The sequence below is a fragment of the Daucus carota genome, chromosome 4 (genome assembly GCF_001625215.2).
Source record: "Daucus carota subsp. sativus chromosome 4, DH1 v3.0, whole genome shotgun sequence".
In the NCBI taxonomy this organism is placed as follows: domain Eukaryota; kingdom Viridiplantae; phylum Streptophyta; class Magnoliopsida; order Apiales; family Apiaceae; genus Daucus; species Daucus carota.
In genome coordinates, this window is record NC_030384.2 from 48,608,657 (window position 1) to 48,634,620 (window position 25,964).

General features: G+C 34.9%; 4 protein-coding genes across 6 annotated transcripts; all 4 read left to right on the forward strand.

Moving 5' to 3' along the window:
- Window positions 1-251: 251 nt before the first annotated feature.
- LOC108215613 (probable transcription factor GLK1) lies at window positions 252-4,062 on the forward strand. The gene is made up of 6 exons (XM_017388127.2): window positions 252-963; window positions 1,254-1,394; window positions 2,151-2,513; window positions 2,673-2,729; window positions 2,902-3,006; window positions 3,533-4,062. Exons 1-6 carry the CDS (start codon window positions 493-495, stop codon window positions 3,695-3,697), a joined length of 1,302 nt encoding a protein of 433 aa, XP_017243616.1. The 5' UTR covers window positions 252-492; the 3' UTR covers window positions 3,698-4,062.
- A 7,155-nt stretch (window positions 4,063-11,217) lies between these two features.
- On the forward strand, window positions 11,218-19,750 carry LOC108215798 (uncharacterized). The gene is made up of 17 exons (XM_017388372.2): window positions 11,218-11,502; window positions 11,586-11,675; window positions 11,769-11,880; window positions 12,083-12,110; window positions 12,854-12,952; window positions 13,091-13,160; window positions 13,245-13,282; window positions 13,407-13,481; window positions 13,581-13,676; window positions 14,757-14,820; window positions 15,868-15,921; window positions 16,251-16,336; window positions 16,425-16,485; window positions 16,591-16,655; window positions 16,831-16,936; window positions 17,738-17,826; window positions 19,291-19,750. The coding sequence occupies exons 1-17, from the start codon at window positions 11,437-11,439 to the stop codon at window positions 19,451-19,453; spliced, it is 1,362 nt and encodes a 453-aa protein (XP_017243861.1). The 5' UTR covers window positions 11,218-11,436; the 3' UTR covers window positions 19,454-19,750.
- A 675-nt stretch (window positions 19,751-20,425) lies between these two features.
- Window positions 20,426-23,124, forward strand: LOC108219240 (protein NUCLEAR FUSION DEFECTIVE 6, mitochondrial-like). 3 transcript variants are annotated; one of them, XM_017392569.2, is made up of 3 exons: window positions 20,426-20,649; window positions 20,763-20,872; window positions 22,271-22,629. In XM_017392569.2, exons 1-3 carry the CDS (start codon window positions 20,498-20,500, stop codon window positions 22,276-22,278), a joined length of 270 nt encoding a protein of 89 aa, XP_017248058.1. In that variant the 5' UTR covers window positions 20,426-20,497; the 3' UTR covers window positions 22,279-22,629. The 3 variants fall into 3 exon arrangements, with proteins under 3 accessions (XP_017248058.1, XP_017248056.1, XP_017248055.1); XM_017392567.2 differs by having other exon boundaries at window positions 22,352-22,629; XM_017392566.2 differs by lacking the exon at window positions 22,271-22,629 and adding an exon at window positions 22,788-23,124 and having other exon boundaries at window positions 20,427-20,649.
- A 1,302-nt stretch (window positions 23,125-24,426) lies between these two features.
- Window positions 24,427-25,086, forward strand: LOC108219239 (VQ motif-containing protein 22). The gene has a single exon (XM_017392565.2). The coding sequence runs from the start codon at window positions 24,427-24,429 to the stop codon at window positions 25,084-25,086; it is 660 nt and encodes a 219-aa protein (XP_017248054.2).
- Window positions 25,087-25,964: the final 878 nt, after the last annotated feature.

The window sequence follows — 25,964 nt, forward strand, 5'->3', positions numbered from 1 at the left end:
GTCTACCTTTCACATCAACAGTTGGATATATATCTATCCCCATTCTTCACTTCTCTCTCTTTCACGAGCAATATGCTTTCACAGATTTTTTTTCAAACTTCAAAAAAAGGCTATCCACAAGTACTTTCGAACTGTTAAATAAAATATATAAAGATAAAATATATAAAGACTCACACAAGCATTTTTACAATAATACATGTAAAGACAAATAAACATACAGCAAGCAAAAACAAAAACATAAATACAAGTCTGTTAGCCCCCAGAATAAGTTGTGGTGGAAATTCGTTCTCTCCACGCTCCACTTCACTTGTTACAATATTTACACTGTCCTCAACATATTAACAATAATACCAGCTCTCATAACTTCCATTGATAAGCACTTGCTAGAGATTTTATTTTTTTTACACAGCTCTTTGTTATTTGCATGCATCTATCTATATATATAGTGTGTGTTTGTGTAGAAAGGGTTTTTTGAAAGTGATAATTTGGATTATGCTTGCTGTGGCACCTTTGAGGAACCCTAGAGATGAAGCAGCTGGAGAGCCTAGGTTTTCGATCATCGATGATGAGTTTCCGGACTTATCGGGTGATCATTTGCTCGATAGTATTGATTTTGATGACCTTTTCATTGGCATGGAAGATGAAGATGTGTTACCGTCTTTGGAGATTGAATCTGATGATATTTTTGCGGAATTTAATTCTGTTAGTGGAGGAGATGAGTCGGAGACTAATGCAACATCCTTGTATGTTGAAAATTTTGATAATATCAGCTCGAGAAGTTACAATCAGGAGGAGGATAAAGTTTCGGGTTCGGATTTCGGATCAGGTTCGGGCAGATTGAATCAAGGGGAGCAAATACGGAACAAGAGCGACGAGATTAATGTTTCAGCAAAAGTTCCAACTAAGGAGGAAGCGAAAAGAAAAAAATCATCTAAGAATCATCAAGGCAAGAGAAAAGTGAAGGTAATTAGACCTACTAAACACTTATACTTGTATACTACACTGTTATAAATCTCTGATCTTCTTCTCATCTTTACAGTACTTGTTAGTTGAAGCATCTATTTCACGAGAATCACGGGCTGTGTCGTACTTTTATATACAAGATTTTATTTGCATTCTTGAATCCGAAAATTATGTCATAGAAACTGGTATAGCTTTGAATTACTAGAGCGTTACTGTTGATACATAATCCGGATTAATGGATGAATATATGTGTACAATGATTGAAGCAATCTCGAAACGTGTGTCGACAGGTTGATTGGACGCCAGAACTGCACAGAAGGTTTGTGCAAGCAGTGGAGCAGCTAGGTGTGGATAAGGCAGTCCCTTCAAGAATCTTGGAGCTTATGGAAATTCATTGTCTCACCCGTCATAACATTGCCAGTCATCTTCAGGTACATACACCCCTCTATCCCTTCCTAATTGTAGTTTAGAAGTTTCATTATTAAGAAAGCATACGATCTTATACTTTTTCAGCTTATAAATTTCAGATTCACATTGCCTTGATAATTGTTTGGTTGCCCAAGACCAGAAAATAAAGCTAGATATACAATTTACCTATATATAGACTTGTTTGCCTGCACAGAATATGTGTCTTGTGGTACTAGCTATATAGCTTCTTGATTCAGAATAAGACAGTGTACACTCACATGATTTCTGAAAACATATTGTAGACAAATGATGTACCAGATCATTTTTTAACAGCCTTCTTTTTTAAATAAGTCTAAGTGTAAAAGTAGGGTTTCAGTGCATGTTCATATACACATCCACATACAAACAAAAGCAACAGAAGATGATTAATTACTAGGATTATAAATTAAAATTTGAGCAATATGGAGTTTCTTTATGTGTAAACTGCGCACATTATATATAATAGAAATAGAATTAAGGTTTCTCAATTATGGAATATGGGATTTTAATTCGGTTAATGTGAATGTGATTCTAATGCGTTTTTATGATGAAACGTATCTACAGAAGTTAAATTTAGTTAATGGCCGGTAACAATGTCTTAGCCCTTTTTTTTAATTTCTGTGATATCTTAAAGTATAGTACTGCAATTTTAATTTATACGTATGCTTGAAAGCTCTGAAAGTGGAGAACTATATATAATTCTATGATGTCAACTGATCTAAACTAAATTAATCATACAGAAGTACAGATCTCATCGGAAACATTTGTTAGCACGAGAAGCAGAAGCTGCTAGTTGGACTCAGAGACGACAAGCTTACGGTGCTGCTTCAGAAGGTGGCGGATGCAAGAGGGAAATGAATAGTACCAGTCCTTGGCTTGCACCCACCTTAGGATTTCCTCCTAATAATATTCCTCATCATTTTCGACCCTTACATGTATGGGGTCATCCTTCGATGGAGCAACCCTTGATGCATGTCTGGCCTCCTAAACACTTAGCCCCTTCCCCTTCTCCGCCCTCACCTATGTGGCCACCGGTGACCGCATCTCCTCACCTTCCACAACCGCCGCCTAACCCTTCATTCTGGAATTCACGCTATCAACGGGTATGATGTTATGTTCTCCGCTCATTTGACTTACCTTATAAGTAACTTAAATATTCTAATCCATGTATGTCTAGTTGAAATAAGTGGAGAACACCCACTTATGTATTATTAGTTTTATTCTGAACGATCTTTCTTAATCGGGCAAATTCTGATATTCAGAACGGACATTCCAAAATCCCAAGAAATCACTGTTTCGCACCATCAATGGCATCCCCGGTAAGACTCTCTCTCTCTCCCCTTTCCTCTCCCTCTCCCTCTCCCTCTCACATTATATATTATAAATTATATGCATGAATATTGTCTTAACTGGTGCCTGGTGGCATTATTGAATTGACCGTGTATGGATGTCTTTTGTGGACGCATTATTGACTTGACACGGTGCATGCAGAGATTTGCAGCAGCAGCAGCACCGGTCCCCGGCATTCCACCACATGCAATGTACAAAGTAGACCCCGTTTCTGCTCCCCCTCGCCCTCCTTTCGACTTCCACCCGGTACACATCAGACAAACTTCATCACTTAATTAAATTTTTTCCGGTTTCTTATAATTTGTTCGATAATCTAAGAAAAATGTTTGGTATATAGAATTGTGTACATAATTTTGACCCCTCAACATTCCACATTAATTGTCATGTTATTATATATGTACAAATTTTTTGTATACAATTATATACACCTAACACTACTCATAATCTAAATACGTTAGCTGTCAAGAAGAACTTAATTAGAATTGGATCATATATTCAGCCGGTTTGGAAAAACTTTATGAACTTATTTTTAGAAAAACATTCAGCCGGTTTGGAAAAACTTTATGAACTTATTTTTAGAAAAACAGTTTTTCTATGGTGTGCCCATGAGCACGCGAAAAATTTTGTGCTTAGATATTTTGATTGGCTCCTCTCTCTTGATAATGGTGGACCCCCTGCAAATACATCAACCACACCAATCAAAATCTCTAGACAAACCGTTAGAAAAAAAGTACATATTTACATACTGAAAACTGATTTGTATGTCTGACAGTCCAAGGAAAGCATAGATGCAGCAATCGGAGATGTTTTATCGAAGCCATGGCTGCCGCTTCCTCTCGGACTAAAACCACCGTCTACCGACAGTGTAGTAGGGGAGCTGCACCGTCAAGGTGTGGATAATATTCCTCCTGGCGGTGCTTGTGCCTCCACAACTTAATTCAACCCAACTGGATCTTCAGTTTTTTTCCGGGAGTTTTGCAGCCTGAAGAGTTAACTGAAGTCCCTCAATTTGACGACATGTCCTGCATTCAATTTAGATGCGTTGATCATCTGAAAGTGCAACCTTTTCATATCATTTCACTTGTTTGCTACTATGAGTATACTAGTACTTGTTGGCTGTTGCCATACACCATGTTATTTGCATATCTTAGCAAATGACCAATAAATTCGGTACTTTTTATGCACATTGTTCTTCTTTCAAAATCGGGGAACACGCAATAATAAGTATAAAATATTCAAGTTTTGTATGAAGGTATTTATTTCTTCAAAAAGAAAAACAAGTATAAAATATTTTTTATTTTATACTCGTTTATATTATAACATGTTCTCATAGATTTTTTTATTCTAAATAAAATATATTATTTTAGACAAAATTTTTAATTAGTCTTCTGATGATTTAATTTTTAACAAAGTATTCAATATGTTAAATAAAAAAATAATTTAACACAATCAATAAAAATTATCAACTCAAACATACTTATTAAATATTTAAAATTTATTTTAATTAAAAATGCAAACTATTCGAATATAATTTAGGTATAAGAGAATTTAGAGTAGAGAAATGATTTATTTATTTATTTATTTTTTTGAGCAAAAGAAATCATTTATTTATTAGTTAAAAATATTAGCATCACAAATAAACTCTTATTATTTTAGTTTGGGATAAAGTGTTTTCCCCTAATTTAACCTCGTTGCCTTTATCTACTTTTCACCAAGAAAAACTCGAGAGAATGGCATCAAAATACTCTGCTTACATCTGTTTTAATAAAACTTCCTGTTATGAAATAATATATGTAGAAAGATAATTGAGAGAGCTAGATAAGAGATAAAGGAGTAGATTTCATTGTATTATCATATGGCTATACAAATGGCCTTTATATAGGATTACAAGTGTCAGTTACAAGCAACTCAAAGATCTAGCTAGTGAAAAGCCAAAAGTCTAGTAACTGAAAAGCCAAAGGACATCCACATAAATATATTATTTATAACACTCCCCCTTGGATGTCCGTCAAATGAAATAATGTCTTGTTATAGCCTTCCTGGAAAAACCTTTTGGGAGAAAAACCAAGAGAAGGAACAAAAACATTTATTTCATGATGTGCACGTGATGCTGCCTCGTTAAAAACCTTTCCAAGAAAACCCAGTGGGAAAAACCATGGATAAGGGAAAAAGAGTGCAGCGTGCATTTGCTCCCCCTCATGATTATATCAAATAATATCTCTGAGTTGATGAGCTCCTTTGTTCCAGAACTTTTGCCTTCAATGAGTTGTGTAGCTATCATCATAAGCAGTCAGTGGAGCTTTCAAATATATAGTTGATGGAGTTCCCATCCTTGTACTAACATCATGCCTCATTAAAACCTTACTAGGAAAAACCCGGTGGGAAAAACCCTAGTGAAGGAAAAAGAGTACATGTGTTCTACATAGTTTAAAATAATGTCTCCCCCTCATTTTAACATAACTACAAGATGTCCCGAAGTTTGCGCATTCCAATCTTGTGTACTAACTTCTCGAAAGAAGATGTTGGAAGTGCTTTTGTAAACAAATCTGCTGGATTTTCACATGAGCGAATTTGACAAACATTAATATCTCCCCTCTGCTGAAGTTCGTGAGTGAAGAAGAATTTCGGATCAATGTGCTTTGTTCGATCTCCTTTAATGTAGCCTTCCCTGGTCTGAGTGATACATGCTTCATTATCTTCGTAAAGAATAGTAGGAGTTCCTTTATTAACTGAAAGACCACATGATTCTCGAATATGATGGACCAAAGACCTTAGCCACACGCATTCCCGGCTAGTTTCATGTAGTGCCAATAATTCAGCATGATTCGAAGAAGTTGCTGCAAGAGTCTGCTTTGTAGACCTCCAAGATATTGCGGTATCACCATATGTGAATACATAACCTGTTTGAGATCTACCTTTGTGGGGATCAGACCGATATCCAGCATCTGCATAACCAACTAATTCAATTTTTGAGTCTTTAGAATAAAACAAACCCATATCCATTGTTCCTCGAAGATATCTAAATATTTGTTTCACGCCAGTCCAATGTCTTTGAGTTGGAGCAGAACTATGTCTTGCCAAAAGGTTAACAGGAAATGCAATATCGGGACGTGTACAATTGGCAAGATACATTAGTGCACCAATGACACTAAGATATGGTACTTCAGGACCAAGAAGTTCTTCTCCCTTTTCTCTTGGGCGAAATGGATCTTTATTCTTTTCTAAGGATCGTACAACCATAGGTGTACTCACAGGATATGCCTTATCCGTAATAAACCGTTTAAGAATCTTTTCAATATATGAAGATTGGTGGACAAAGATTCCTTTAGTTAAATGTTCAACTTGAAAACCAAGACAGAGTTTTGTTTTACCCAAGTCTTTCATTTCAAACTCTCTTTTCAAATATCCAATCGTCTCATGAAATTCATTTGGGGTTCCAATGATGTTTAAATCATCAACATATACTGCAATGATAGTAAACCCCAATTTTGTCCTTTTAATAAAAACACATGGACATATTACATTATTGGTATATCCATCTTTCAAAAGATATTCACTGAGACGATTGTACCACATACGACCCGACTGTTTCAATCTGTATAATGATCTCTGTAATTTAATTGAGTAAATCTCTCGGGGTCTTGAACTATATGTTTCAGGCATTTTTAACCCATCAGGGATTTTCATGTAAATGTCACTATCAAGTGATCCATACAAGTAGGCAGTTACAACATCCATTAAATTCATTCGGAGCCCTTCTAGAATTGATAAACTTATTAAAAATCTGAATGTTGTTGCATCCATTACCGGGGAATAAGTTTCTTCGTAATCGATTCCCGGTCTTTGTCAGAAGCCTTGAGCAACAAGGCGTGCCTTATATCTCACAATTTCATTTTTCTCATTTCTTTTACGCACAAATACCCATCTATATCCGACGGGTTTTATACCTGCAGGTGTTTGGACAATAGGTCCAAAAACTTGGCGTTTTTCAAGTGATTTCAGTTCAGCTTCAATAGCTTCTTTCCATTTTGGCCAATCATTTCTTCTTTTACATTCATAGATCGATCTAGGTTCATGATCCTCGATTTCCTCAGAAATGTCAAGTGCAGCTGCATATGCAAATATATCATCCATGACAATTTCTTTTCTGTTCCACCTCTTTCCTGAAATGACATAATTTATCGAGATCTCTTCATTGTCAACAATTTCAGGTGTTTGATCATCTTTGGAAGACGTCTCTTCAGTGATCAATTCTACGATGTCATTTGATGTTCCAGCTTTATTATCAAGTCTCCTTGTTTTTCTTGGAGTTTTATCCTTGGATCCAATAGGTCTGCCACGCTTCAGGCGTGCTTTAGACTCATTTGCTAGCATGATTTTATTATCTTCTTCAGGAAGTTTAATCTTACAAGGAACATTAACAGCTGGTATATGTGACTTTGTCACATTTTTGACATCAGTAAATGAATCAGGCAATCTATTTGCGACTTCTTGTAGGTGGATAATCTTTTGAACTTCAAGTTCACATTGATTTGTACGAGGATCATAATGAGACAGGGATACTGCATTCCACAAAATTTCTTGCTTTTCTTTTTCAAATTTTGTCTTATCTCCCCCTAATGCAGGAAAAACTGTCTTATCAAATTGACAATCGGCAAATCTTGCCGTGAATAAATCACCAGTCTTGGGCTCCAAATATTTAATAATTGAGGGAGAATCAAATCCAATATATACCCCTAATCTTCTTTGGGGTCCCATTTTTGTTCGTTGGGGAGGGGATATTGGAACATAAACAGCACACCCAAAAATTTTCAAGTGAGAGATATTTGGTTCTTGACCATTTACCAGTTGCAGTGGGGAATATTTATGATAAGAAGTCGGTCTTAACCGAACTAAAGAAGCCGCATGTAATATTGCATGTCCCCAGGCAGTAGTTGGTAAATTTGTTCTCATAAGTAATGGTCTCGCAATTAGTTGTAGCCTTTTAATGAAAGACTCGGCAAGACCATTTTGAGTGTGTGTGTGTGGGCAATAGAATGCTCCACTTCAATCCCAATAGACATACAATAATCTTTAAAAGATTGGGATGTAAATTCTCCTGCATTGTCCAATCGTATTTTCTTTATATTATAATCAGGAAATTGTGCTCGTAATCGAATTATTTGAGCAAGGAGTCGTGCAAAAGCAACATTACGAGTGGACAATAAACTAACGTGTGACCATCTTGTTGATGCATCAATGAGTACCATAAAGTACTGAAATGGCCCACTAGATGGGGTAATTGGTCCACATATATCTCCTTGAATTCGCTCCAAAAATTTTGGGCATTCAATGGCAACTTTTAGAGGAGATGGTTTTGTTATCAATTTTCCTTGAATACAAGCAACACATGAAAAATCTTTGGACAATGGAACAATTTTATTTTTGAGCGGATGTCCATTTGAATTTTCAATAATTCTTCGCATCATTGTTGAACCCGGATGGCCTAAACGATCATACCATATAATAAAATTTTTTCGGGTCAACAGAACTTTTATTAATAGTCATATGTGACTCAACTGGATTTATGAAAGTATAATATAATCCAGAATTATATGATGGGAGTTTTTCTATCACATGTTTTCTCCCCGAGACTATAGTTGTGATACATAAATATTCATTATCACGTTCATTTGTCGTCTCAATATGATAGCCATTGTGGCGTATATCGTTAAAGCTCAAAAGATTTCTTTTTGATCGGGGGGAAAACATTGCATTTTCAATCAATAAACATGCACCATTAGGTAGCATTATACTTGCTCTTCCAGAGCCTTCAATTATATCTGATGCACCCGATATTGTATTAACATTAGCTTTGGCTAATGTTAGATGCGAAAAATATGCTTTATTTTTCAAAATTGTATGTGTTGTTGCACTATCCGCCAAACAAAATGATTCTTCATCTTTCATTTCACATAATGAAAGGCTACCGGCCATATTTCTTCAAAAGAAAAATATATAAATATTTTACAAAATATAATATTTGAAATAATTTAAACAGAAGGAGATTTCATAATATATACTCAAGCAATCATTTCAGAGTTCGAACATAAATAATTTTATATTCAGTAAGCAAAGCAAGGCTTTTAAATATATGATTTAATTATCGCCACCATCAAATTCGATCATCTCCACATTCCCATCTTCAAAGAAATCACTAATTCCGATGTGATCCTTTAAGGTATCACGTTTTTCTTTGGTTTCTCCTCATTTTTCCTCCAATTCTAGAGGTGAGCATTTTTATTTTATTAAAAATGGAGAAACTGTGGTAATCATGACCTCGACCATGCCCAAAACCACAATCACGGGCATGTCCATGACCACGTCAAAAGGTCTTATTATTTTTTTTACACTCATGAATAGACACAACATTCACTTCAGGGAATGGTGTTGAACCAATCGGGTCCATGGTTTTGTTCGTCAAGGAGCAATACTTAAAATAAGCTCAGAATATTTTGTGAATCCACGTTCACGATATTGTTGATGAAAGAGCATGTTATTGACGGGGAATGTGGAGTTTGTTTTCTCCAACATATCTTTATCAGTGATATTCTCGCCACACAACTTTAGTGGGGATGTAATTTTAAACATTGCAAAGTTATACTTGCTCTCACTTTTATAGTCTTGCAAGCGCAAGTGATGCCAATCATAGCGAGCCTCGGGAAGTATCACTTCCGGTTTTTTTTTTGTGTTGTCATATTTTTCTTTCAGATCCATCCAAAGAGTGTGGATCTTTTCAAAAAAAAAAAATCATAGCCTTTGCTTTATCTTACTCAGAGGCCTTATTTTCCTCATTTATTGTGTCACCAAGGCTCATGGCACTTAGATGGATTTCCACATCCAAAATTTATATCAAGTAATATTTTTTCCTTTTTTCGGGTGACATAAAGTACATTGAACTCAAGTTTTATAAGATTTGATATTTCAAATACTAAAACAAATTATCTAGAGAGTAAACATCAAGGTAAGATTTTAATAAATTTATTATGTATATCACAAATAGGTCTATACTAATTAACCAAACATCCTATTTGTGATAAATACCAAAAACACATACTCAAAAATCACATGCTCAAATATCTTAAATCTCCCAAATTAAGAATAATATCAAGAATAACCTCAAAACATATTAATCCAATATCATAAATCAAAGAATAGCAATTTACTCTATGATAAGTCATAATTCTATGATAAAATCAAATCTGATCAGTTTCAAAGAATGTCAATTTACTCTATGAAGACGATTTTATCTGGAAAAGTATAAAACACGAAAAACGTAGAATATTCCGAGATCTTTTCAGAATGGTAAGGCTCGTTAAAAACGAACAAGTAACGAATTCAGAAAACGAATATTTGTGGACTGCAGATGCAAAATCAGCTTCTGATTATGATAGTATTTTGATATTTAAGACATCGAAATCACAGAAGATCGAAATGGAGTGTAAAGACAAAAAGTAGATATCGAAAAGAGGTTTCCAGAATGGTATTGCTCATAATATTTGGAAAAATATTCAATTTACTATGAATTTTAGAAGTGACAGCATATCAACTTGAATCATACAATCAGATTACACAAAATGCAGATTTTGACATACTTATGAGCATATTTTAGAAATATGCGAAGAAGATCAAAAGACCTTTGCAACAAATATAAGATCAATGTATTCCGATGAACAATAAACTAAATACGAAATTTATAAGATTCAAACACATAATAAGCACATAAAGATCATACTATTGCAAGTAAAGCAAAGTAAGCTACAAGAAGTGTACTTACTTGATGGACCAAGCGAAATAACAAGATTTTCGTAGAATCCTTCTACTTCTTGGATTTCCAATACCTATTTACACTATCGTGCTGATAACGTGTTATGAAATAATATATGTAGAAAGATAATTGAGAGAGCTAGATAAGAGATAAAGGAGTAGATTTCATTGTATTATCATATGGCTATACAAATGGCCTTTATATAGGATTACAAGTGTCAGTTACAAGCAACTCAAAGATCTAGCTAGTGAAAAGCCAAAAGTCTAGTAACTGAAAAGCCAAAGGACATCCACATAAATATATTATTTATAACACTTCCACATTTTTCCAAAAAAAGAATTTTTTCCCCCAAAATCTTTGAAATTGTTCGGAGGCCGAACTGGTTCTTTATAACAACCGGACTTTGGAAGCCTCGAAGGGACTATCCAAATACATCTCTCTTAAATGGGCCTACAAATATCAAAGCCCTCAGCCCTGTATAGTTGAAGGGACTAACCAAATCCATCTCTCTTAAATGGGCCTACAAATATCAAAACCCTCAGCCCTGTATAGTTGTAGGGACTAACTAAATCCATCTCTCCTAAATGGGCCTACACACATCAAAGCCCTTTATAATTATATATCTCAGCCCGCTCCCGTTTCTCCAACCCGTCCGCACAATCTGCATCCCCAACGTCTACTCCTATTTTTCTTTTTCAAGAAAAGGGTTTATTAATTATAACTTATAAGCAGCTTCATCTTCTAGGGTTTATCATTCATCTTCTCCGCACAATCTGCATCCTCAACGTCTACTCCTATTTTTCTTTTTCAAGAAAAGGTTTATTAATTATAACTTATAGGGTTTATCATTCATCTTCTCGCTGTTAACAATGAAAGTCAAGGTAATCTCACGCTCTACTGATGAGTTCACGCGCGAGAGAAGCAACGACCTCCAGGTACATATACATACAAATACGCGCTCTTCAATTGTATGTATAGGTTTGTTACAATTGTATCTAATTTTTCGGTGTTGTTTTAGAGAGTGTTTCACAACTTCGATCCTAATTTGAGAACTCAAGAGAAGGCGGTTGAGTATGTTAGAGCTCTCAATGCCGCCAAATTAGAGAAGGTGATTTTACTTTTTTTTTTATAATTAATTAAATAGATATTATGTTTTGGTGTTTGTTTGAAAATTTGTGTTGATTTGGATTGTTGTTGTTAGGTTTTTGCGAGGCCGTTTATCGGAGCAATGGATGGACATATTGATGCAGTGACATGTATGGCTAAAAATCCGAATAATTTGAAAGGATTATTTTCTGGTTCTGCTGACGGAGGTATATTGTTCGTAAAACTGGATTTTATCCTAGCTGCCTTTAGTTTAATTGTGAATAATGAGATGTTTGGATATTCTATATAGTATTGTTGTATGTTGTAGTTAGCGGAAGCTCATACGTGATTTTATTTGGAATAATAATTTTGGAAATTCTAAGGAAAAGCAGAAGAGTTAACATTGGTTTTGGTTTTGTTTTGCCGCAGATATTCGTCTCTGGGATCTAGCTAACAGGTATTTTGACATTGACTCCTACTGCTGACTTGTTAAATTTGTATATGTTGAGATCAAAACCAGTATCAATCGAGTATTCTGTATTTCATTTTTAAAGCTTATGTTCCAATTGATACTCTATAATATTAATTGCATCTACTTTATGATCTCTATATTATACTTAGTATAGCATAAGGGTACATCAAGGACTTGTTATTGTAGGGAACGATTGCTTTTACCAGCTTATTCCTCAGTTGTTTAGTGATACCATTGGGTTATTGGCTGCCATATGTATATGCTGTGTGTCTGTGGTCTGCTAGTCAGGGACAAGAACTCTAAAGATAGTGTAAAATTGTATAGGCTTTGTAGTGATGTGTACAATTACTGAACATCCATCAGAAAAATTCGATTTTACCGTTTCTCTCACTCTAATCAACTGAATTTTCTCTCATAAGCATCATCTTTGTCAATTTTCCTAGGATAGTAGGATTTGACCTTATTTTGCGTGTAATGTATGTGCATCACCTTGTAAATGTCGTTTATATGTGCCATGCATAATATAACCTTATATAGTAGACGTATAAAGTTTTCGTCTGTACACTCAGTAATTAGCTTTCAAATGTGATGCTGATGCTGGTTATAGGCATTTGTTCAATAAACAAGTTCTTTCACAGAATTTCGAGAACAAGTGATGTTATTACATATAGATCAGACACAGTTCTCCATAACAATATTCATTCTCCTGATGTTTTTAATCAATATAGGCGAACAGTTTGTCACTTTCCTGGTCACCAGGGTGCAGTTAAGGGTGTAACAGTATCCACAGATGGCCGGATACTTGTATCATGTGGGAGCGATTCAAGGTAGGCCTAAACTTTTATAAACTGAAGGTGGCATGAAAGTAAATTTTATTTTCATCATCTAGTAATATACATCTGTCATATTGTATTCGCATTAATATGATTCTTTCTGTAGCTAACTTGTGAATATAATTGTTCCAGTGTCAAACTCTGGAGTATCCCTACTGATACTGTTATGGATACGGAAGACTCTTCGAGTGACACTCCGAAGGTTGTTGGTGTTTTTTTTGCGCCTAATGTCAGAAGTAAATAACCATTGCAGCCTTTGTTTTAATACTGTGTTTTATAATTTCAGCCATTGGCAGACTATGTCAGGACAAATCCAAATTTCAGGTACTTTATTATTTAAAATTTATGTGAAAATATATGGCATTTGTTATACTCTGTATATACTTGTTCTTAAGATTTCCACCCTCTGTGTTGCTATTTGTTGATTCCATTTTTTTCCTTCTTAAAGGGCCGTTGATCACCAATGGGATGGTGACCTCTTTGCCACAGCTGGTGCTCAAGTGGACATATGGGACCATAACAGGTTTGTTGGCCTATATGTTTTTGCGCCACATGTTTTTTATTTGTTTAGGTATGCCTGCCTCACATGAGAACTCAAATTGGTAACTTGTGGTCCGAATAGGTCTCAGCCAGTAAACAGTTTCGAATGGGGAGTAGATACAGTGATATCAGTTCGGTTCAATCCCGGTGAACCAAATATACTTGCAACATCGGCTAGGTATGTGCAGCCATTCAAAGTTTTAGCAACAATTAGTATTTCTGATTTCTGAAACTATACCTATTTTTTCCTTACTTCGTATCTTTCTTAGATGCTGTCCTTCACCAACAAAGCATATTCATAATTACAAATTTATAACATACAAACAAAAGGATAACATGGAAACAGTCACTTTTGGACATTAATCTCTAGAAACAAGTTGTTTTGATGCCTTGTAAATCATCTTGAACTGGGTTGCTTAAAGGTGACGTGTCCAGTTTTTATATGTAGGATCTGACTCGCATCCCATACACACACTTACGTCATGTTCGGTCGATACCGATATGAGGGCAAACCTGAAGAGTCCTTGTAACAGAGTACCACATTGATTTTAATATTAAATATAATTAGTCAATCCAACAGCACCGGAGTAAAATCATCTTAGTGATTGTCTGTTATGTAATTTTCCCCGTAAACTGTAAAAAATAAAATTTATTAGTTATTACCAAAGCCACATTGCGTCACGGAAACAATTGATGCTTGCTGATTAATAGTCATCTATAATGCACGACTTGTGCAAATTGTCAGAATCCTTTTATTACTGTATAGCTCCTCAGCACAAGCCTTTTGTTCTATCAGATAGTGCCACTTTCAGTTGTTGCTGCATTGGTATATATTATTATCGCCGTCTGTTTTGGATGTGGGCGGTGAATGTTTTTTGCAAGTAAACTTGTACAACTCACCTTATGTTTATTTCTGAAGGCCTTTAATCCTCCCTTTCTAAGGGCATAGAAATATGTAAATGATCCTTATTTAGGAATTTTTTAGCACGTCTTAGGTTTTTGGTGTATCTGCACTGGTATCTTATGGGAAAAGTTTCTAGAGTATGGATGGATGAAAAGTGATGTCACAAGAAAGGCTGAAACAGAGACAAGCATCAGCATATTTTAATGCCTGTAGAATCATAAATCTGAATTTGTTATGTGAATTGTTTGTGCAACTTTGCAAATTGGTTGTGCTTCTTGGTATTGATATTTGATCCTACTGTTGTGTATTATGTTTGACACATTTACCAATTTGGTTCTCTGCTTGTTCTTGTAGTGATCGTAGCATAGTAGTATATGATTTGCGGATGTCATCACCAGCAAGAAAGCTTATCATGCAGGTAACTGCAGTATTTTTAGTCACAGAAGAACTCAGTCTTTTGTTTTTTCTCAAAATAATATATTATATCTGCCTAGAATTGTAACATGTGCCATGTGGAAATTTGAGTTTATATTGAAACTCTAGCTGGAAAGTGTTGCATGCAACTAACTAATTGCTCTTTGTTCAAACCATGAGTTACAGCTTCCAATTTCAATAACATTTTGGAAACTGAAAACATTGATCAGATGAGTCACCACTTATTGCTCGTGCATCTCTTTTTCTGATATGCTAGTTACATTAGACCTTTGAGCAACAGATGGTGAAAGGCATAGATATTCTTGATCTATTATCTAAAATATATCAAGAATTCCAAACACGTTGGCGAACTAAGAAATATATATCTTGTTATGATTCTGATTGAAGTATGGCTTAAAGGTGTGAGGTTCAACCCCGAAGGATTGGGAATCAGTCTCGGCTTAAAGTGACTACTTCTTGCTCTTTTGTAGCATGCTGGTAGGATTGTGCCATTTTCTACGAAATTGGGTGGAAAAACCAAAAAAAGCCAAGCCATTACTTTTGAAACCACTTCAGGCTTTTGGAAGAAAGCGTCTCACCGAACAATGGCTGGAATACCTCATGCCAAATCATATAAAAACGTTTACCAGTGTAAAAATATTGTGTATCTGTTAATATCAATACCAAGAAGCACAACCAATTTAAGTATTTTACTATTTTATGTTAATCTTTTTATACTATACAGGAAAATGAATTAGGAAGTTAACTTAAAATTACTAGAAGAAAATTGCATAGGATTTGTAGCTGTCTGTTCATTGCAATTCAGTTTTACTTAAAGCTCTTGCCCCTTTGTTTACAATTAGATTGAAATATGTGTTGCAAAGTATTTACCCTTATAGTTGTTATCTGGCACTTGAAAAAACTGGAATAAAGAAGATTGATTGCAAATCATCTAGATGTACTACATTTTGGTGATCTGCAGCTGTATGGTATAAATAGTTTTCAACTTACTTTTGCACACTCTAAGCGGTTCTGTATTTTCTGCTTACAGACAAGAACCAATTCAATAGCTTGGAATCCCAGGGAACCAATGAATTTTACAGCTGTAAGTGAAATTCTAAATTATCTTTTTTGGCAGTGTCTCTAGTTTATATTGCTCTTCTTCCCCTCTCCTGCTTTGGTACTCTTTTTTTTTTTCCTTCTATTTCATTCTAACCATAGCCCTGAAAAGCACACAAGAAGCTTGAAAGGTGTCAGAATTTGATATACTGGGACCGGACAAAATGTTGGAATATGTGTCCATTATAGTGATATTTTGAAAATCATCAAATACATATTCTTATTATATTCTATTGCTATTCTGCGCACTTGCACAATCTTTTCAATTCTGCTTAAAAAAATAATAATCTGAATTTCAATATTTGAAATTTTTAGGCAAATGAAGATTGCAATTGCTACAGCTATGATGCCAGAAAGTTAACCGAAGCCAAGTGTGTTCATAAAGATCATGTTTCTGCAGTGTAAGATTTTATTCTAAAGACATGTTTTATCTTTATTGCTAGAATTTACTGTTAGCATCAGAACATGATATCTTCTGATCATGTGCAGGATGGATATTGATTACTCACCAACTGGTCGGGAATTCGTGACAGGATCTTATGATAGAACAGTTAGTAACATCTTCTTTGAAATATTGAATCGGTTCTGCTCTAGATTCCTGTTATACTATTGCTTAAAGACATATTCATAATCTTGTAATAATTACCTCGTGTAGGTGAGGATTTTTGAATATAATGCTGGTCATAGCAGAGAAATCTATCATACAAAGAGAATGCAGAGGTTTGCCTAGCGATAAGATCTTATAATTTTTTTTAGTAGGCCTGTTATTGTTTCATGTGACTTTTCTGAATCAACTACCTGCAGTGTTAAGTAGTAAATTTGTGGATTATTGGATAGCTCTCATTTACTATAGTAGTTGATTAACTGCTTGCTGGCTTTGACTTTTTGTGAACAGGGTATTTTGTGTGAAGTTCAGTGGTGATGCAACTTATGTGATTTCCGGAAGTGATGACACTAACCTTCGACTTTGGAAGGCTAATGCATCTGAACAACTGGGAGTTGTAAGATTCTCCACTTGATGATATCATACTTTTTAGTTCACGGTTAGGGTAGCAAGATTCTGTCTTTTGCATATTCAGAGATTGTATATTTCATGACAGCATGATTTTGACATGCATTATATTTACTTCACATGCATCACCAATACCTTTGCTTATTGTTGGTTGGACTAGTAGTTCCTTATGTGGCTTGTTTCTTTTCTGGTTCTGAGTTTGGTAGTAATTCCTGCCTGTCCTGCAAAATTGTCCTTATCCATTTACCGTATTAATAGTGCTGCATTCACATAGTAACTTGAGGCAAGATAGTTTAGACAGCGAAAGTTCTTATTTTTGTGGCTATGTAGCATTGTGGAACATGCTAAGCAAAAGATACGTTGAAGGTTGAAGACACGTGTAGTTAATTGGTTGCTTATCAAGAAAGTATGGAAGGGAGTACATGTTTACATATATTTCTGTTATATCTTGGAAGTTGTTAGCAGATAAGAAGCTTTAACTCTCCATTTTCTAAAGACTATTTTAAGCATTTATTTAACTCTTATAAGCAGTGTTATCAGGGTACAAGAACCATTTACGTTTCACTCTTTGGCAGATGGGGAATGTTTTTATTTTCTAGCTGGGTCGATTTAGGATGTGTGTGCTGGGAAAGGGGAATACCAATAAACAAAATTGAAATTATATTTTTGGTTCTAAAAGTACTGAATTTATGAAAGTTGTTAGAAATGCTTAAGCGTGTACCAACATTGTCCTAATGTCTTTAATTCCAGTAGGTTAAACTATATAAGTCTAAATGCTACCATTTCGCAGCTTCTGCCAAGGGAACGTAAACAACATGACTATCGGGAGGCTGTTAAGAATCGTTACAAGCACCTTCCTGAAGTGAAGCGTATTGTGAGGTAAACTTTTGAGCTTAATGTAAATTCACTGTATGCCTTTAAAGCTTATGCTTGATTTAATTATTTACTGTATATTATAAAGGTGTTAAGTATGGCTTAAAATCGAATCAGTATTGTTTAGAAAAAAAGATGGACTAGTATTATGAAATAAGATGTTAACAAGATGTCAAATACAGGGATACAGTATTGAACTTAGAAAGCTTGTGCTTTCTAAATTTAAGATGACTGAAGAAGCTACTCTTGAGCTTGTTGTGATTGTACAGCATTGACAAACATCCAGGACCGGCTCAACATTAAGGCCAACTAAGCGGTTGCTTAGGGCCCCCAACCCTAAAAAGGGCCTCAAAATTTATAAAATTATATATATTGAGATAATAATAATTAAATTTTTATTTATAAATATGAAAAAAATAAATATGAATTATTGTACTTTAAAAAGATAATATATATAACATGAAATATTAATAAATATAAATAAGATTAATTAAAAAGAATGAGAATTAAATGAATCAAATGATTTTAAATTTTTTAGTCATATGTGTATTAAGTACTTACTAAATGTAATAAAATTTATTATCTTAATATATAATATTTAGTTTTCATAAATTTTACATTATTATAAATTATATGATTTCTATTTTTTGTGTTTTGGTACTTTTTTAATGTTTAATTAATTTAAATGTTACATTAATGTACAAATAAACCTAATAATAAATAAAAAGAACAACATATGAAATGTTATATAAATTTTGTGTAAAATGTAAATATAATCAATTATAATTTTATCATAGATAATTTTTGTGCATAATTATTTTATAATAATCTAAAATATATATTATTTTAAATAAAAAATACTTTTTATATAGAGAAAAGGCCTCTTGTTCAAGTCTGCTTAGGGTCTCAAATTTAGTTGAGCCGGCCCTGCAAACATCGCTTTGCAACTTTGCACGAACAGCTAAAGCACAGGCTGCACAGCCTTTAAGTCTGCAAGTGGCTTGATTCTGAGAAATCTGACATGCTATACTTTAAACAGTCATGTTATCCATATTAGCACTACAAAATAAATGCCATATCGTCTGGTCAATCTCTCTTGAAAAACCTCTTATTGTGTTGACCCCCCCCCCCCCCCCCCCCCCCCCCCCCCACACACACACACACCACCCCGATCCTTATCCTTTGTCGTTGTTCCCTTGTAATATTACTTTTTTTAGTTTGCATAATATTAGTTATTGTATAGTTTGTATGGGTCATTTTATCCTAGCATTGTGACTGCTAGGGAAGTTCCAATAGCAGCAGTGCATCTAGTACATTATACTAGTAGCAGTATCGGTTCACCGTATATTAAAATTTGAACGAGAATTAAGGACTTAAATCTTTATTTGCTTGGATACCTTGTGGAATACAAGTTGCAGATATCGACATTTTTGAATTGACAATTTTTCAATCTTTGTGACGATTGTGCAGACATAGACACCTACCAAAACCAATATACAAGGCATCAGCTCTTAGAAGAACTATGCAGGAAGCAGAGAAGAGAAAAGAAGATAGAAGAAGAGCACATAGTGCCCCGGGGAGCATGCCAAAAGAATCTGTCCGTAAGAGAAGAATTATTAAAGAAATTGAATGAGTATCTTTGTTACTTTGCAGTAGGCTACCAGCGGCAGGGAGTCCTTGATGTGAGTAGACCTTGTAAGATCTTCCGCAAGACCTTGTAAGATCTACTGGGTAAGCTGGGCTTTAATGTGCAACGGGGCATTCAAATTTTGGTTGATTAGCAAGCAGCTTGAAAACAAGGTTGGATATGATATAAATTTGTAGCTTTAATCTAAAATTTAATGTAATCTTTTTAACAAATATTTACGTTTTTAAAGACAGATCTGTTTTCTGTATCATTGAAGAAAATATGTAACATTGATTTCTTTTTGATGTCACTATGAAAAATGTATAAAACTAAAAAGGGTACAATATTGTTTATTATGAATGGTAATGTGTGTGAAAAAAATGAAATGGATGGCATCAGTCAACGGGGAAGAATGAAATTGAGCTGTCTGGGTTTAGGGATATCAGGAAGATCGCCAGATTGGTATGAATCAATACTGAAGTTAAAATTTTATTATTTTATTTTGTAAGGGAAGTTAAAATTTTATTTAAACAGTGGTTGTGCTTTGGTAACGTTGCTAAAATTTTGTATAATTTTTTGTAAAATGGAAGTAACCATTTTAGCTTTTGGCATGAAAACTATAAAATTAATTAAAATTATATTTTATACATAATTGGGTTAAAAAAAAAAAGGTAATAGCGCTATGGTCACTATAAAGAATTTGAAATTAAAATATAAATAATCAAAAAATCCGTCAATAATACAATGCTGATAATCAGGATGAGTATAATAAGAATTTAAAATTTAATATTATATAAAATTGAAGTAGGATAGTGGATTGGATAAAAATATAAAAAAACAGAAATTAAATATTGAAAACATTCTAATGAAGTCAACTATGAAAACGTATTTAATGTAATAAAGAAAAGATTTATAAAACATAATCAAGAATTAAAAATTGAAAATTGAAAATAAAATAAAGAGCGCAGCACAGTGAAGGCTAGGGTTTAGGCAAAGGCAGAATACAAAAACAATCTCTCCTCCGTATTTTGTAGGGAGTCACCAGGAGCCATGTCTGGAGCCGCAGCTAGATCCGCAGCTCGATCCATTTTCCAAGCCGCCGCTTCTCGTGGCGGCGCGGCTAGGTTCGCTTCAAGCGCCAAAGCTTCCCGCTCTCCATTTCGCACGTCCACCAGAACGCCTCTCGCCAATCGTCTCTTCAGGTCATTTTATACTCATTAGATGAATTTTACTTTATTTTAATTATGATTATGCGATTTTATTAGTTATTTTATGTGTTTGTGTGCTGATTAGTTAACTTGTTTAATTTATGAAGCTGTCCTTGTGAATTGAGTTCGATGCAGCCGTTCCACACTGCCACTGCTTCCGCTTTGATGACTTCGATGCTCACGCTCTCGCGGCGTGGTTACGGTTGGCTTCCTGAAGGTATTCTATGCCTCTAGTTATAAGCCTGTATGTTTTAATTATTTTTTGAGTGCACAATTGACATTCATTTCGTAAACTGAGTTTTTGTTGAATTCTGTTTTCCGCGTAGTAAAATTGTATTGCACAGTTAATGTGAGATAACAATGAGATATACAGATTATGTTTAATTATTTAGGAAGTTAACCTCTTACTCGTGTGGAATATGTATGTATGTTTGTTGGAGTGTTCACATTGTTGAGACGCAAGATAAATGCACTACATATAGCATATGTAAAGCTCACCTGCAGTAACGTAATTAACTTGGCAAAAGAGTATCATTATTCGGTTTTTGTTATTAGTCAATATATGATTCTACATAACATGGACCAGTAGTTCCACTTCCACAATGGAGCGGTCTTCCTGACTGGGAACCATAATTTACAAGGTCCCGTATAAGGTGTTAACAACTATAATAATTTCGATTCCAGTGGATGTTACATAGTTTCCTCTTGGTTAGGGATTATATCCCAAATTATATCTGTTATAGCTATGCATTGTATTAGTTATTAGCAAGGAGATGACGTGTTCTACATTGGCCTCTTTTCCCGGTTCCAGACTTTACATGTTAACTCTTTTAAATTGGATAGACTTTAGTAATTAAGTTTTATTGCGTCGTTTAAAATTTTTTAGGCTAGCAACCACATTGGTATTAGGATTTTGCATTCTTGTCCTGTTTGTCTGTGCACCGTCAGTAATTTGAGCTCTCTATTCCAGTAAAAGTTGCCTAACCATCTGGTTTTCTCTTTTTTTAGGTATCTAACAAAACTTTAAGACTTTCCCTTGCTGTCCTGTTTCTCTTTTGAACTATTTATGTGGTGAGTTATATTTCATGCAATATTGTCTGGACCACCATTACATTGGTAACTATGTTAAGATTTCCCCGCTGGTATGCTAAATCTTTAATATCTGCTAATGGATGTTGAATTCGGGTGTTGGCCCTTTTGGGCATAATTTAAAGTAAAAGGCCCTAAAATAGCACAATTTAGATAAATAGCCCTCTGAGGAACACCAAGACGCAAGTTGAATAACGTTCTAGGAAAATGCAATTTTTAGGTAGGTTTATGCTGGTCAAACTCAAGTGTTACTTGATTAATGTAAGGAAAAAAGGTAAACCCAAATTTGTGTTATCTGAAAATTAGAAATAAAGAACATAAAATGAGCAGAAGCCCAATAAAATTTGTTGTGTTTTGTTGGTGTTATTTTGGGGGAGGGAGGATTTTTTTTAGTAGTGTTTTTTTGGGGCATTGGTAAAATTGTGCTAAAAGAACCCTTACGAGTAAAGAAACTTTATGCGAAGATGAGGAATTTTCACCTCTTAGTTATCAGTATTAAATGATGAGAATTTGATTATTTTTGCAGATCTCTAAGAATTCAGTCAGTTTCCATTCTTTTCGCCCACTTTTAACGAAGTTCAACGTGCTTTAATCTTCCCTGTTGTAGGCATTGACAAGACTAGATGAAGTTCGAGATGCAACTTTGGAATAAAATAAATTTGTGATTTTTTGAAGTTTTTTTATACCCTAGATTGCTGTTTAAATTGAATTCTATTCAAGTTCAGTATTAAAGCACATGTTTGATGACAAAAGCACAGTCATCTTTTATAGATCTTGTTCAAGTATATGTTAAGATATACATGATTATGTAGCCTTCTCTATCGAATAGCTTTAAATGGTTTATTGTTTGTATGAACCTTTCAATATCTCTGCACTTTTTCTGAATCGTATATTAGCCTCTATTAGCTGTACAGAATTTCCCCTAGTATGTCGACCTATGACTAAATTTCAATTGATTCAAATGTGTTATTCGGTCAAGTTTAGACCCAAATAAAACTCATCCTCTGCAATATGATTATTAATTATTATCTTTATGCAATCAGGTTGCAATGATGATATGTGATATTATTCAGAGGATTCGGGCAGTATTTCATGTAATAATTCGGTCACTGTAAGACCTGCCAGCTAATTACATTTCAAACTCTGAACGTGCTGCAGAATTTTCAAATGTTCTCATCTTCTTAGTATATGATATACTAGTTGTTCTTTTGCTACCAAGACCGGTGAATGAATTTAATGATTTTTTTACCCGAATAGTGTTGCAAATTGTGTGTACCTTTTCATTTCGTCAAACTGCTACTGATGGTTTAAAAGAGCGGTAACGTACATGCCGTAGTTTACGGTTAATGTTCAGGAGCAATAGTTCTTTCTGGGTTGTCCTATTTTGATTTTTCACCTATTAATCATGTGGCTCACCTCATGCATTCAAAACACGTGGGATAGAATGACTACATTTGTTTTGCTCATCCATTTAGAAGCTGCGTTCAAATTTACCCTACTCATAGCTTTATATATGTTCTTTCTTTTTCAAATATATAATGTTCGATAAGATTCGGTATTCATTAGTTTTTTGAAGTTAGGGACTTGGGTTAATAGTGCTTTTCCAATATAGTAGTTTCCTCATATTTTAATCTCTGATACAAGCCGTACAAAATTAGCTCTGTTTTGAGAAAAACCTATCCATCTGTCTTCTTCTTGCTAGAAAGATAGAGACAGTGCGGGGGTTCACAATTTCTCATTTGACGGGATCCCTATTGTTGACTATGAGCGTTTGACTAATCTTTATGTTGATTTTTAGTTCCTAATAGCAACCTCACATTATTCATATTTGGAGACAAACTTTATCAGTATATGTTAAACATGATTAGTTTCCTTCATTAGACAAAGCGAAGGGAAGAAACGATTCTATAAGCCTGATCTCAACAAAAAGAACTTCGCGCTTGTCCTTGGTCAATCGCGCTATAAATAACTTTATCAGTACATGATAAGCATCTTCAACAAATTCCAGAACAGTGCATAATCTTTGTCAAAATAGCTCTCAGTTGCATTAATGTATTGATTTTTGCTGGCTGCAACTGTTGTTATAGAAGTAGTTGATTTATCACCTGATTAGTCTCGGTTACGTAGCTCGCCGAACTGATTAATTGAAGTTTCGATTAATCTCCAATCAATGTAATTAATTTTCAATCAATCTAATTTCTGATTAATCCTTTTTTCGTGTTTTCGTGTGTTTACCGATTAAGTCTGATTTCTGTTCTTTACGAGACTAAGTGTAATTTATATATTAACTAGTGTCTGAGTTCACTGGAATTTACAAGGCAATCCACCGGGTTGCTTCCTTGTGAATAAGACCTATAGAAATGCAACGAAAAGGAGGTCATCAATCTGGGTCACCTGCCACCACCACGAGTTTCTTTGTATAAATCATCATCACATCATCTTTGCTTGTTGCCTGTTGCTTCCTGGAACCAACTTATCCCGCCTCCTATTCTGTAGACCACTTCCAGATAAAAACTACCCCCACAATATGCCAAATCTATTTCGCCTAATATCACGTGATCCTCACGTGACCTATTCCCTCCTCAAAAGTCTTTATAATTGACCTAACCTTCCTATATCTACACAAATAAATACTCACTATTCTTTCCTTCTTTCTTAAGCCCCCATCCTATGAGCCAAACCATGTCAAGCCCTGGCAATAACTGGGATTTCTATCAGCACAATGCTCCTGCCAAGCCCGTGGGTTTGTTCTCTAGCAACCAAGTCTCCGATGCGACAACCGTGACCGCGACCCACATCGGTTCAGCTAGTGGTGGCGGCGGCTTGAGCCCAGAAGGCCGTGTGGCAAAACCTGTCAGGAAAAGATCCAGGGCTTCCAGGAGAACTCCTACCACCTTACTCAATACCGATACCGCCAACTTCAGAGCCATGGTTCAGCAGTTCACTGGTGGCTCATTGGCTCCATTTGCTTCAGGTGCTTCAAGCACCAGCTCTTACCCTATTGCTACTAATTTCAGCCTGGGGATCGGGACTGGCCAGCAATATGGTAACCCTAATGCAGGCATGATTCCTAGACCAGGGTACAATATTCTACAAGTCCAGCAACAGCTGCATCAACAACAACAACAGCAACAACATCAATTCATGTTCTCAAAGAATGACAACCCAAGTGATGATGATCATCATGCCTATCTCCGGGGGCTCGAAAGATCCTCAATACCTCACATGGAGTCTTCTGGCGGTGTCGATTTTCGCTTAGACGGTGTCTCCTCATCTGTGCCTCCAATAATCAGGTCTTCTTCCTCCAGCCAGAATCTAAGCGAGGACAACTACATGTTATAATTAGAAATTAAAGACACGAGGCATGGTTAAAGATTGAAGGAGGGTTAGTTTCTGCATGACTTGTTGAAAGGAAAAGCATTGACCAATGTAAATATGGTTCCTCTCCATCTAGCATCAAGTAGCTACTATTTAACACTTTTGTATCATTTTCTGTTTGTTCGATGATCACACTTTATCTTTAAGTATCTGGTTTTTTGATATGTTTTATTTTTAATATATCTTAAAAATATTTGAAAATATTATCCATTTTCCAGATAATTTTCGAGTGAGCGAGAATCGAGCATATGATGGTCATTCTTGCTTGATGATATTTTAGTATGTGGACATGCTAACTTCCCAGCTGTATTGCAGATCAATCCGGTTTTCACGAATTTAATCACCGGAATAAATCCTTCTGTATATTTATAAAATTGGTTTCAACGTGTTTCAGCTCGATCTAGTATGTTTCACGGTATGGATTATGGATCCCACTTGGTCAAAATATTGGAACTTGATGAACAGACATATTTAAGTTTTATTAATTTATAATTATGTTTATTTGAATTTTACTATAGGCTGGTGTGCTAAACACGTTGTGAATTTCAAATATTCTGAATTGATGGGAGTATGGAGTGGGTTGGGTAGATGGGCTGAATGGGAGCTACGTTTGGGCCCCCACCATCACTATCAGAAGAAAATTCTTCTTCTAGAATCTCTGTTAATTTTAAATTGACCGTCTTTTATGGACTATATTCTGCATTAAATCATTACGATATTTTGTATGCCTTGCACGTGGCGCTTTCTTCAATTTAATTAAAAGAGGGATGTTTAAATTTGGTTTTTACTATCCCTTTATTCCGACTAGTTTTTTTAAGAAAATTATGTTCCCTCTGAATTTT